This window comes from Sinocyclocheilus grahami, unplaced genomic scaffold, assembly GCF_001515645.1.
Source record: "Sinocyclocheilus grahami isolate Dianchi unplaced genomic scaffold, SAMN03320097.WGS_v1.1 scaffold1844.1, whole genome shotgun sequence".
NCBI lineage: Eukaryota > Metazoa > Chordata > Actinopteri > Cypriniformes > Cyprinidae > Sinocyclocheilus > Sinocyclocheilus grahami.
Window position 1 is genome coordinate 200,585 of NW_015507023.1, and position 12,599 is coordinate 213,183.

At 36.3% G+C, this 12,599-nt stretch overlaps 2 protein-coding genes across 2 annotated transcripts in view; both read right to left on the bottom strand.

The window, feature by feature from the left end:
- pitrm1 (pitrilysin metallopeptidase 1) overlaps nt 1–7,187 on the bottom strand; it is a 19,356-nt gene extending 12,169 nt beyond the window's left edge. Inside the window, exons 1-12 of the mRNA XM_016259435.1 lie at nt 6,952–7,187; nt 6,599–6,695; nt 5,731–5,837; nt 5,459–5,610; nt 5,266–5,380; nt 5,076–5,172; nt 3,297–3,457; nt 3,091–3,217; nt 1,116–1,204; nt 891–1,019; nt 694–807; nt 426–522 (exon numbers count right to left, since the gene is read on the bottom strand). Of these exons, the coding sequence (XP_016114921.1) occupies nt 426–522; nt 694–807; nt 891–1,019; nt 1,116–1,204; nt 3,091–3,217; nt 3,297–3,457; nt 5,076–5,172; nt 5,266–5,380; nt 5,459–5,610; nt 5,731–5,837; nt 6,599–6,695; nt 6,952–6,998 (1,332 nt within the window). The 5' untranslated portion in view covers nt 6,999–7,187. The remainder of the gene's footprint in view (nt 1–425; nt 523–693; nt 808–890; nt 1,020–1,115; nt 1,205–3,090; nt 3,218–3,296; nt 3,458–5,075; nt 5,173–5,265; nt 5,381–5,458; nt 5,611–5,730; nt 5,838–6,598; nt 6,696–6,951) is intronic.
- Nucleotides 7,188–9,247: 2,060 nt separating this feature from the next.
- Nucleotides 9,248–12,599, bottom strand: part of klf6b (Kruppel like factor 6b) — a 5,827-nt gene continuing 2,475 nt past the window's right edge. The window contains exons 3-4 of the mRNA XM_016259436.1: nt 9,792–9,915; nt 9,248–9,714 (exon numbers count right to left, since the gene is read on the bottom strand). Coding sequence (XP_016114922.1) covers nt 9,663–9,714; nt 9,792–9,915 — 176 coding nt within the window. The 3' untranslated portion in view covers nt 9,248–9,662. The remainder of the gene's footprint in view (nt 9,715–9,791; nt 9,916–12,599) is intronic.

Below are 12,599 nucleotides of genomic sequence, written 5' to 3' on the forward strand. Positions count from 1 at the left end.
AAAAAAACAAAATTAAAAAAAAAATATATATATATATATATATATATATATATATATATATATATATATATATATATATATACGCATGCATATACATACGCATATATACACACACATACATACACACACGTATACATATGCACACTTTTATTTTTGCTAGTTTCCAAGCTAACATTACTTGGTTTCATTTAGCTTAACTTAATGAACTAAAATAACAAGTTAAATGCAAATGAAATAAATTATGAAAACTACATAGACATTAAAAAAAGACAAACTATAAAAAAACTACAAACTACTAAAAAAAAAAACTGTAAAATTACTAAAACTTCAAAATCAAATTGAAAACAAAATATAATAACCAATTTAAAACATTAATAAAAACTCTCAATGATACTAAAATAACACTAGTGTGTGTGTTTACTCACTGAAGCGAGAGCTAGACCAAAGCTGGTGGACTGATGTTTCATCTGAATCTCGATTTTATGCAGCAGAGCTTCAATCTGCTCCTCTTCAAAACCGGTTCTGAAACAGCAATTCATTTACATTTATTCATTTAGCAGGTGCTCTTATCTAAACTGATCATAATTCAGATTCTCACAGTCAATCCAGACATCTGTACTGTGCACTGGAAAAGCTTGATTTCATTTAAAACACCTCACTGCATTAAAGCAATAAAACCCAATCAACACTCACGCAATGATGTCATCGATGCTTTGAGCAATGATGTGTTTGACCGTCTCGGTGTCGGCCTCTGCCATGCCCTGAAGCCCGATGGTGAAAGATGCTTGTCTAGTGCTGCCGTCAAACCTGCGTCAATCACACATTTATAAAGCTCCACTCTCAATAATCAGGAAGATGAACTGATTTGATAGTCGTGTCAAACAACGTACCCCACTGAAGAGGAGAAGTCAGAACCGATTTCGGGCTCGATCAGGGCTTTGTAGAAGGGAGAGTTTGGACCAGAGATCATCAGAGAGGAGAGGAGGCTCAGAATGAACACCTCAAACGTGTCTGTGATGCTGAAACACGCACACAAGCAGTTAAGACAGTTACATTGTGTTAGACAACACAATTTTTAAAAATTGAAAACTGCAGAAAAATATTTGTCCACTCACTCTCCCAGCAGATAGCTCATGCAGAGCGTGTTTTGTTTCATGGGATCAGGAGCAAGTGCGTCAGGCCTGCAAGTCACATGATCCAATCTCTGAACAAAAACAAAACATGACAAACCTCACAAAGCTGTTTTTACAGTGTGTTTGGACTGATTGTGTTGCATTTTCTGTAGTGATGGGCGCTTTCGAAACACTGCTTCATGAAGCTTTGAAACATTTACGGATCTTTTGTTTCGAATCACACATTCAGAGCTCGTTTCAAACTTGCCAAGTCACGTGATTCCAGCACATGAGGCTTCATTATGTCAAACTGTTTTGAACCATTTCTGAACCTTTTGTTTCAAATCAGTGGTTCGGAGCATGTTATTAAACTTGCCAAGTCACTTGATTTCAGCAAACAAGGCTTCATTACATCTTAGTTTTTTTAAACCTTGGTTTCGAAACACTTCCAAATCTTTTATTTCAAATCCTTGATTTCAAAACATTTATGAATCTGTTGGTTAAAATCAGTGGTTCAAACTTGCCAAGTCACGTGATTTTAACAAATGAGGCTTCATTACATCATACAGTTTCAAACCTTGCTTTTCGAAACATTTCGAAATTCTGAGGGTTTGTCGCTAGAATGATTTGGGTGAACTTAAGAACAAGCACTAGTGCTGGGCGGTATACCGGTTCATACCGAATACCGGTGTTCATTTTTGTTATGATATGAATTTTTAAAATACCACCATACTGGTGTATGTCTCTTAAACATCGTTCGGAAAGTGACACTGTTTGAAAGGGGTCCCTTTTCACTGTTGCACTGTCGTAAGGGAACAGCTGTATGTGTTACTAAGCGTGAAAGTTCTGAAACTGAAGCTGTAGAACTAATAGAACGTGATGACACTGAAGAACTTATCCACAATATCCACACTGACCGCCACAAATATCCACCGCCCCCTGCCATCAGCTCCCGCGTCTCATACACACACGAGAGCGACTTTAGCACTAGATTTAGCAACTTTCAGACCCTTTTAGCGACTTTTTTCCATAGAAAATTCATACTGACAAACCTAGTGACTTTTTTGGATACACCTTAGCTATGGTTCAGTTGGAAGATTTTGCCAGTGCTGTCCCACGAACGTGAGGTCTGACTTTCCCGGAGAAGTGTCAAGAATGATTTGGGTGAACTTAAGAACAAGCACTAGTGCTGGGCGGTATACCGGTTCATACCGAATACCGGTGTTCATTTTTGTTATGATATGAATTTTTAAAATACCACCATACTGGTGTATGTCTCTTAAACATCGTTCGGAAAGTGACACTGTTTGAAAGGGGTCCCTTTTCACTGTTGCACTGTCGTAAGGGAACAGCTGTATGTGTTACTAAGCGTGAAAGTTCTGAAATCATGCATGAAAATGAAAAAAAATCATGCATGAAAAAACTCCCCAAAAAAACGTCATATACTGTAAAACCGGTATAATTTTGAAAAATACCGTGATATAAATTTGTGGTCATACCGCCCAGCACTAACAAGCACCAATGGTTTTACCTGAACTTGGGTCAGTATTATAACATAGGTACATTTTTTTATTGATTTAATGAGTTTTAATACTCATATCTGCAATGCATAATAATAAATATAATTGACCTAGTTTGTCTGCCTAATAGTACACAAAACAAGCAGTACAAAATAATATAAAAAAAACCCCCACAAAGTTCAAGGAGCTTTCTTATTTAAGGGTTTTAAATATTTGAAAAAGTGAAACTGGTTTATAATAGGTGTAATTATACATGTTTGGGGGTTGTATTTATTTTCATTTTGACCAGATGGTAAAGCCAGACTATCGTGTTTGAAATTCTAGTGCTTCGAAAAAAGTGAATCATTATGCGAAGCAATTTGTTCAACTAAATCAGTTTTAAAAAGCTTAATTTCTCCCGTTACTAATTCTGTGTTTATTATACTGGTCATTCTCATGTGTGTGTTGTTTAAACATACAGGTTTGTCCCAGTGTGTCTGAGGTGGAACTGCAGTGTTTGGTTCTGTTCTCTCGAATTTAGACAGGGCCTCTTCTTCTATCTGCTGCAAGTGCTGCTCCAGCGGTAAGTCCCCGTATGTGAAGAACCTGCAAAACACACAAACAACAGGCAATAATGAGCATCGTCTGCTTTCTGCACAGTCCTTTACTGATTCTGAGAGTGTACCGTGCATTGCTGGGGTGGTAGTGTGTGGCGTGGAAGTGTTTGAGCTGTTCCCAGGTCAGGTCAGGAATGGCTAGCGGTTCCCCTCCGGACACAACAGAGTATGTGTGATCCGGCAGGAGTTTATTCTGCAGGTGCTGAGCGTACAGACGCTCATTATCGGACTACACAAAAAACACATACAAGAGTAACAGAAGAGATTGTTAGCCTTAAAACTCAAATCAATAGAAAAGTGGCATCTAGTAGCACTGTAACTCCTATTTTTAATAAGAGAAAAGGACAGATGCAGTGACATATTCAGTATATTGTGTGCATTATGCATTTTTAATACTATTATGCAGATATTTATTTTTACACTACGGCATAATGGCTGCTATGTTGCTGCTATATGCATATTAGAATTCTACAGAGTGTGTTTTGTTATACTTGTAATGGCCAAAATAATGGCTTATAATGTAATGACAAAAATGATCATTTAATGCTCAAAAGAAAAAACTAACCGTTTACTACTGCTAGATAAATAAATACACACACACACAGACATATATATATATATATATAAATAAATTAAATAAAAATAAATATATATGATAAAAACTTTTTGTATTTTGGTTTAACAGATCAATGCGAGTAATTTGGGAGTTTAAGAAAACATAATATTGGCTGATACCTACACTATCATTCAAAAGTTTAGGGTTGGGCAAGATATGAATTTATTTGATCAAAAACACAGTAAAAACAACAAAATTGTGAAAAATTATTACCACTGAAAATAACTGCTTTCTATATATTTATTTATACATATATATATATATATATATATATTATTATTATACAGTGGGGCAAAAAAGTATTTAGTCAGCCACCAATTGTGCAAGTTCTCCCCAGTATGACAATGATCCCAAACACACCGCCCGGGCAATGAAGGAGTGGCTTCGTAAGAAGCATTTCAAGGTCCTGGAGTGGCCTAGCCCGTCTCCCGATCTCAACCCCATAGAAAATCTTTGGAGGGGGTTGAAAATCCGTGTTGCCCAGCGACAGCCCCACAACATTACTGCTCTAGAGGAGATCTGCATGGAGGAATGGGCCAAAATACCAGCAACAGTGTGTGAAAACCTTGTGAAGACTTACAGAAAACGTTTGACCTCTGTCATTGCCAACAAAGGGTATATAACAAAGTATTGAGATGAAATTTTGTTATTGACCAAATACTTATTTTCCACCCTAATTTGCAAATAAATTCTTTAAAAATCCTACAATGTGATTTTCTGGATTTTTTTTTCACATTTTGTCTCTCATAGTTGAGGTATACCTATGATGAAAATTACAGGCCTCTCTCATCTTTTTAAGTGGGAGAACTTGCACAATTGGTGGCTGACTAAATACTTTTTTTCCCCACTGTATATATATATAAATATATATATATTTTTTAAAACATTATCAATGTTAAGAACAGTTGTGCTGCTTAATATTTTGTGGAACCCATGATACATTTTTTCAGGATTCCTTGATGAATAGAATGTTCAAAAGAACAGTGTTTATTTGAAACAGAAATCTTTTGTAAGATTATAAATGTCTTTAACTTTTGAGTAATTTAATGCACTATTTTCTGAAAAAAAGTATATAATTTCATAAAAAAAAAATAATTAAAAAAAAAACTTTACTGACCCCAAACTTTTGAACAATGGTGTATAATGTCACTTATATATCATGCATATATCTCTGCATATCACCAATAAATATATATATATATATATTTTTAAATCAGAAGAGTTTCCTTACAAATACTCCTTTCATCTCATTGAACACCACACCCTTGAACACCAAACGACTCGAGGGGTCTGTGGGGGTCTCATGCTCCAGCCTCCAGCCCTCTTGCCTAAAAAAAACCCATCAAATCCTTTTCAAAACCAATTTATGTGCCATGGAAAACATACACTATTTAAGTATGTTTCTGAGTCATGGCCTGTACCAGAAGTCGAGTTCTCTGAGACACGGGAAGAAGACAGCATCCAGATAAACTGACAGAAGGTTCTGGAAGTCTTTGGCATTCTGGGTGGAGAACGGGTACATCGTGTAATCACTCGCTGGTGAGAGAGATTGACACAATCAGAAATACAAATCACACACACGCACTTAAACACAAACACCTGTGAAGGAAGTACCTGTGAAGGCATTCATGAAGGTGGAGAGCGAGCGATTGAGCATCTTAAAGAAGGGGTCTCTACAGGGGAAGCGCTGGGATCCACACAGAACGGTGTGCTCCAGGATGTGAGGAACACCAGTGCTGTCCATCGGCGTGGTACGAAACTGCACACTATAACAACACATGCAGAACACACACTCAAAACAATATGTACATCATCGGGGCATACAATGGGTTTCAAATTAAAATCCTCAGATGTTTCAAAGCATTTGTGTCCATCATACACAGTACCTAAAGAGGTTGTTGGAATCGTCTCGGGCTGCATGCAGATACTGAGCTCCTGTGGCATCATGGGAGAGCTTAACGGCTGTTAGGAACAAATCTGGCACTGCTGTTACCTAGAAAAACACAAACATTTTCAGAAGTGCTGTAAACGTCAGGAGGACTATCGCTGGTGACTTAAATTTTTCCTAGTCTGACTGTTATAGTGTAATAGCTTGGAACACAATTATCCCTATAAAGCCCACCGTATCATATTTGATATATACTAAGGCCTCTAAATGATCAAAACTTGAAAAAAATAAAAAACTAACGGTTGTACACAATCTACTACATGCCTCCTGTTGTCCAATTGATAGTTCATACTTGTTTTAGTTTTTTTTAGCAAGCAATAGGCGTTTAATTTGACTGATTTACATTTAAATATCTTACTAAGACACTTACTAAGTGATATAGAGTGTTATAAAGATTGACAAGCTATAAGAATTTCATCTTACTTTTTGGTCAAAGAAATAAAAGCAACTGCAGCAAACTGCATATTTCTGCCGAGTTTGGGCCTCGGAATAAAATTGTCGTGTTTTTGTCCTCGTTGAGAACAAGCTCCATATTCTCCTTATATCATAACTGAGCCATAAAAGCCTGATGTATTAAATATGATACTCAACAACAAAACCATACACAAACTTTTTTTTTGAAAATTGTGTTTAAAAGTTCAAAAAAATGCATTTTTTTTTCTGAATGTAAGGCTACAGTATTAACTAAATCAAACCACTTGAGGTTGTAAAATGCAGGGAATTTATCTTGGTTATAGAAACCCTCAAACTGCTTCACTGTGGGATGAGAAATAGACACATTATAGGCATTTTCGTGATTTCTTTACCTGTTTAACAGTGAAGCCGTGGATCTTCTGTCCCACTGTGTACTGCAGTGCTCTCTCTCCAGCAGAGCTGCCTCTCGACCTCCATGAGCTGTGGAAACTACAAGCCCCTCATTCATCAGACTTACAGACCTCACTAATCAGCATGACTGAGCTTTCCCCAGAGGATTACAGAATACATCTCAAAACATCCAAAGTCATATCTATAAACATGATGACAATTAATAACAATGACCTGAATGATAAATGAATCCCAATTAAAATACTAACAACAGCCTGAAAAGGATCAAGCATATATCAGACACCGAAGGACTGAAGTTGAATTCAACTGAACTGACAAGCGCAGTATTGCTCACCTCAAATTCTTGAGTTTCGTAATGAATCCCTTGCTGTGACGAAACATTTCTAGATGCTTAAATCTCCTGTCTCTAATAATTACTGTGACTGCCGTACCAATTTAAAAGTTAAAACACATTAAATGTGTGTTGCTGGATTCATGTTTCCGTTATGATTAAAGCTCTGCCCTTCCATGCCCCAGCATGCTGTAAACGGCGCATGCGCACTAGACGCGACCGCAACAGCAAACAACGATGCTTTTCATTGGCTGCACGATAAGAAGAGCGTAGTTGATTGATTAATACCGAGCCACTGCTTGTACATAATACAAGTATGTCCACTTAAAATAAATTTGATCCTATAAAAATATTGTATGGGAAAAAAATACATACTTGTAAAACAAAGGATAAAGAAATGCAGGAGCCAGTTAAAAAAAAAAAATAATAATAATATTTGACCACTTCACCGAACACTTTTTATAATGACCGGCAGGTGTCAGTAGAAACAGAGCTCACTAAATAAACACAAGGGTCAAGTAGTTAGAAATGGAAGCGCCTAAATAAACTTATATACATAAAATATATATATATTCTGGAGGGAGTTTGTCCTTATCAAGAATTACCTTACCGTGGATTATTCCCATATTCCATACAGTCATTGTTACCACTGTAAAATAATATATATTTTTAACATCTTTATTACATGTTGGAAGACAGTCCATTTAATATGTCAAATGTTTTTATATTATTTTATTAGGGCGGATTTGTGATGCATGTAGCATTATCTGATCATTAATAATTTTGAATCTAAAAATGACCATTTATGGTAACAGATTAGGGAACACATATTCCCTAAGAGTTATTAGTGAATAATGTTTCCAAATCTAAAGTGTAACCCAGTTTATGTATCACATATGGAAGACAATGTGCATGTGCTATGTTTTTATATTATTCCATTATTGCAGATTTGTGATGAACTTACCACTTTCTGCAAATTAATAAATTAGAATGTTTATTTGATAGCTTACTGTATGACTTATAACACATTATTTGTTCTTTCTAGAACTGAAATCTACTGACAGTGACAGTCCTATTTAAGTGGGTTTGTTTAAAGTTTCTTTCCCAGTGTTTTTGTGTGAGAGGGTGGGTCCGTAGAACATGTCATTCATCTCACTGATGTCTGTTTTTAGTTCATGTAGAGGGAAAAGTCTATAAAACAATGCCATGAACTTGAAGCACTGAACATTTGTTGTAACATTGAACACAGTGCACCATATTTTTGTCCACACAATGTTCCAGAAGAGTCTGTTTACAGCTTACACAGTCTTTTTTCCTGATACAGGATCCCACTTTAATCTCTAATGTGTAATGTTTCGCACACTGTATAATAAAAAAAAAACCACATTAACAGAGTTTTATAAAAATCATTCATTATTATTGTGGTATAAAATGTATTCACAAAAATAATAAAAATCTTACAATATATTGTTGCTTTACATAGAAATCTGCTTTTAACAAAGAAAATAATAAAAACACAAGCAAAAAGTACCCTTTTTAACTAAAAACAAAAGTCAAATAAAACATTTACATCAGTCCCACAAAAAGATTTGAACAGTTAAAAATGATCGTGGTGTACAGGTTAAATTCAACATAAATGTAATTTTTTTTTTGGCATGAAACAAATGTATGTGATATTGTACACTTCACAACCTTAAAGAAATCTTTGTAAAGTGATAATATTGGAGTGCATTTTAAAATCCCCCTAAAGATACTGCAAATTCCAGTTAGACATTAACAGCTTTCATATTATCCACCCCTGAGTGAACATCCTCGTCTCTGTAACATCTGCAGGGCTTTAAACATCTGGACAACAAATGCTAGAGCTTCATCTGAGCCAACATGATGTCAGTCTGTGCTCGGAAAACCAGTCCTGATGCATTTAAAGAAATATCCTGATGCATTTTTCTAAATCATAAAATGATAGCATACTACACATTAGCAAATCCAGCTCCTCTCTTTAGGTAACAATCATTCAATTACACAATTCAGTCATTCCAGTCCTTCTGAAAAAAATACAGTATTTGATCAACAGATCTTCCAGTTTCATCAAACGCTTCTAAGTCAAACCTGAACTTTAATTGGCCAAAGTGATTGTTGATGAATAGCTCATAATTGACTTTAAGAGAACCATTTTAAGGCACTAATGTTAAATTTATTGGTTAAAAGTACAAGTAATATCAGCTGGATAAAGCAGGTCATTTGTACCTTATTCACTCCTAAATGCTACATATTAGTACGTTTATGAAAGTTTTTTTTATTTTTTATCTGCGAGTGTAATAAACAGCAATAAACACTTATCTCAAAGCTACATGGACACTTAGCTGCTCTGGATATAAACACATTAGCTGCGCAGTAAAGCAGTTTTCCGTGTTAATGGAAAGTGTTAATTAGCGAAATATTATTTTTGATTTTGACATACATATTCACTGCAATTTGCAAAGTCTGCAAATATGTTAACTTACATTCAGTACCAGACTTTCTGCCTTTTCAGTGCCTTTATAGCTATGCTTTAACTTGAGTTGAACAAGTCAAATGTCACCAGCATAGGATAAAAAAATGCTATTACCCATGTTCTGCTGAAACTATATCTTTAGCAAGAAGGTGCAAAATCTGCAACACTGACTCAGCGAATACATAGAAAACCAGCTGTGGCAGGTCTTTGGGATTTGCGTTCAGATGTGTCGCTTCATGTGCAAGGCCAGATGATCAGAACGAGAGAAACACCTGAAAATAAAACAAAAACGATTATGTATAGCTCAAAATCTGTTGGAAACACTGTGTCTGATAATACACACACTCACCTGTCGCAGTGGCTGCATTTGAAGGGTTTGGCTCCGGTGTGTTTTCTGAAGTGCCTGGTCAGTTCATCACTTCGAGCAAAGCACCACTCACAGCCATCCCACGAACACCTGTATGGCTTCTCACCTGCAGGCAGCCAACAAACACACAACCGCACTTACTATTTAGGTCTTAATTAATGTTATATTTCACACATAACATGACACTAATTCATTGGGTTGGCTAAACTGGGGTCTGACAATTAAAAATAATTTTTAATTAAATAGCTTAATAAATAAAATAAAGTAAAATCCCTTAAAAGGTACAATATGTAATTTTTGCCGCTAGAGGGCGCGTATTCAAAACAAACAAAGAAACAAAGGCGTAGTTTGATGACACCATGACTGAGTGTGGAATCATGGGAGTTGTGGTCTTCATCCCCACAGCTGACGCAATCCGATGGGACTAGGGCAGAAATCATGTTCATGGGTGAGCTAATGTATTAAAGATTTATTAACATCGTAGTATGAAGCAGAGTGAGGCGGAAAGCCGTCGAAGTGAAATTAGGCCTGCTGAAGCAATTGCTACACACGGCTCGAAAGCAGCGGCGCTTTTATTATGCCACACTTTAGGGTGCTCCGATTGATCGGCAACTGATCACTATCGGCCGATAATCACGTTGGAATGATTGATCAGCGGTCTCTAAAAAGGCCGATCTCAAGCTGATGACGCTGCCGTGAGAGGTTTGGCACAGCGGCACAGTCAGTCTCTGTTCGGCGCGGGTGAAATAATTATAATGCTGAAGGTGAGGAAGCCTACTCACCTTCATATTTCTTCATTAAATAACTTATAAAGTAATTTGAAAACCTTGTGAGAGACGTAATTTCACAAACTTCGTGAGAGAATCACCGCGTGCGCGCTCTCGCTTTCTCTCTCAAAATACGCAAATGGCTTCAAATCACCACACATTGCGTTTGTCTATAAGTGAGCTGCAAGCTGCACAGTTGACACAGGAATTGTCACTTGCACAGTGTCACATCGTCACTAAAGTTTATACATTTCATTACTTTGTAATTCTTGCCAGCGTTTAACCATTCAGTGCTCGCGCGCTCTCCTGGAGACCGTGCACTCATGCACACTTAGGGCTGGACAATAATTCAATATCAATATGTATCGCGATATAATTCTTTTCAATAACGGTGATATGATTTTTAAACACATTTCCGATATTTCATTGGAGTATCACTATAAATAGTTATAAATGATAAAAAGAAGGCTTTAAAAGATCGATATCGGCAGATACTGCTTTCTGTGGTCGGCCTAAAAAATCCTGATCGGAGCACCCCTACTTTAGCGCTTCCGCTCCTTCCGGTCGTGTGTATGTGGGGTAAAGCAGCGCCGTTTTATCATACTAGATACGTTTGAAAGTTCTGTTATAATGCTACTCTGTGCGGTCGTCACCTGTCTAATAAAACTCACAACATATTAAAGCATCTTTGGTGTTTCCATGTTTTCTACAATGTGTGTATGTAGGATGTTAGACCAGTTTATGTAGTATGTTAGACTAGTTTAAGTGTTTATGTAGTTAATAAAACCTTACTTGTATCACACTTGACGTGTTCATTGTTTGCTCATAACCGGAGTCACTAATCATGCAGATTTACGCTACAAACTTTTGTAGAATTGTACAGTAAGAAAGTTATTTCCCTTAACCAGGAAATTAACGTTCTTAGAATTGACAAGACAGTTGACCCTGAGAGGTCAGCTAAATATCTACAGCGGATCTAAAATATTCATAATTAATCATAACTAGTTATGGTTAATTATTCATATTTCCTGTCATGAGCTGATTCGTTACATATATAACACTGTTCTAGTGGTTTTTGGATATTCTAATAAAAAAATCTTACATATTGCACCTTTAATAGAAAAGCTATTTGTTAACCTGCACATCATGTGACCGTTAACTGATATCAGAGGACCAGGAACATGCAAACGTGTTAAATTATTGAAATATTAATCTCAGGGAATTCTTCAAGTAAGTATTTTAGGTCAAAGGGGTTCGTTTAACTGACAAAAACGTTTGAGAATCCCTGGTGTCGGATTTTTGGGGGATTTAATTCTGTAGGTTTTTGAAACTTCGAATTTAGAAGACATCTAAAAGGCAACATGAAAGCATACTAGTGAGAAAAAGAGATCAAACTTGGGTCACTCGGTACATAATCGCCACGTGCAACATGTTAGAGCACGTTCAAACCCGCAAGCCCACGTCTCCATGGTGTTCTCTGCTGTGATCTGGGTTCCTTTATGATCTTTATTAGTTCTTAGTAGAGTTTGCAAACATTCTTTAGATTGCATGCAAGATGAAGAGTGTGGGAACAGTTAGTAATCTAATATGTTCCTAGAGTGTATGACAGCAACATGAAGAATGAGCATTTCAGGAATGTAGGGAGTCACCAAACTGCATTTACACACACTCTTCAAACATTCGCCTCCAGAGGAGGAGGTCACACAGCCACCTCTGCATGTTAAATTTTCAAACAACAACAAGTGTGATGCAGAGCAGAGCTACATGGGAATGAATGCATACTGTGCATGCACTGAAACACTTTTAACCAATTACACTTTTTAGCATTTGAAGTACACACTTATTGAGTTCATGCATTCCATGTAAAGCCTGACATATGAAATAATAGTATGAAAATAAATTTATGGAAATGTTTACTGAACCTTCAAACAAAAAAAACTTTCAGACTATATATATATATATATATATATATATATATATATATATATATACACACACACACACTATATTTTTGCGCCAAACA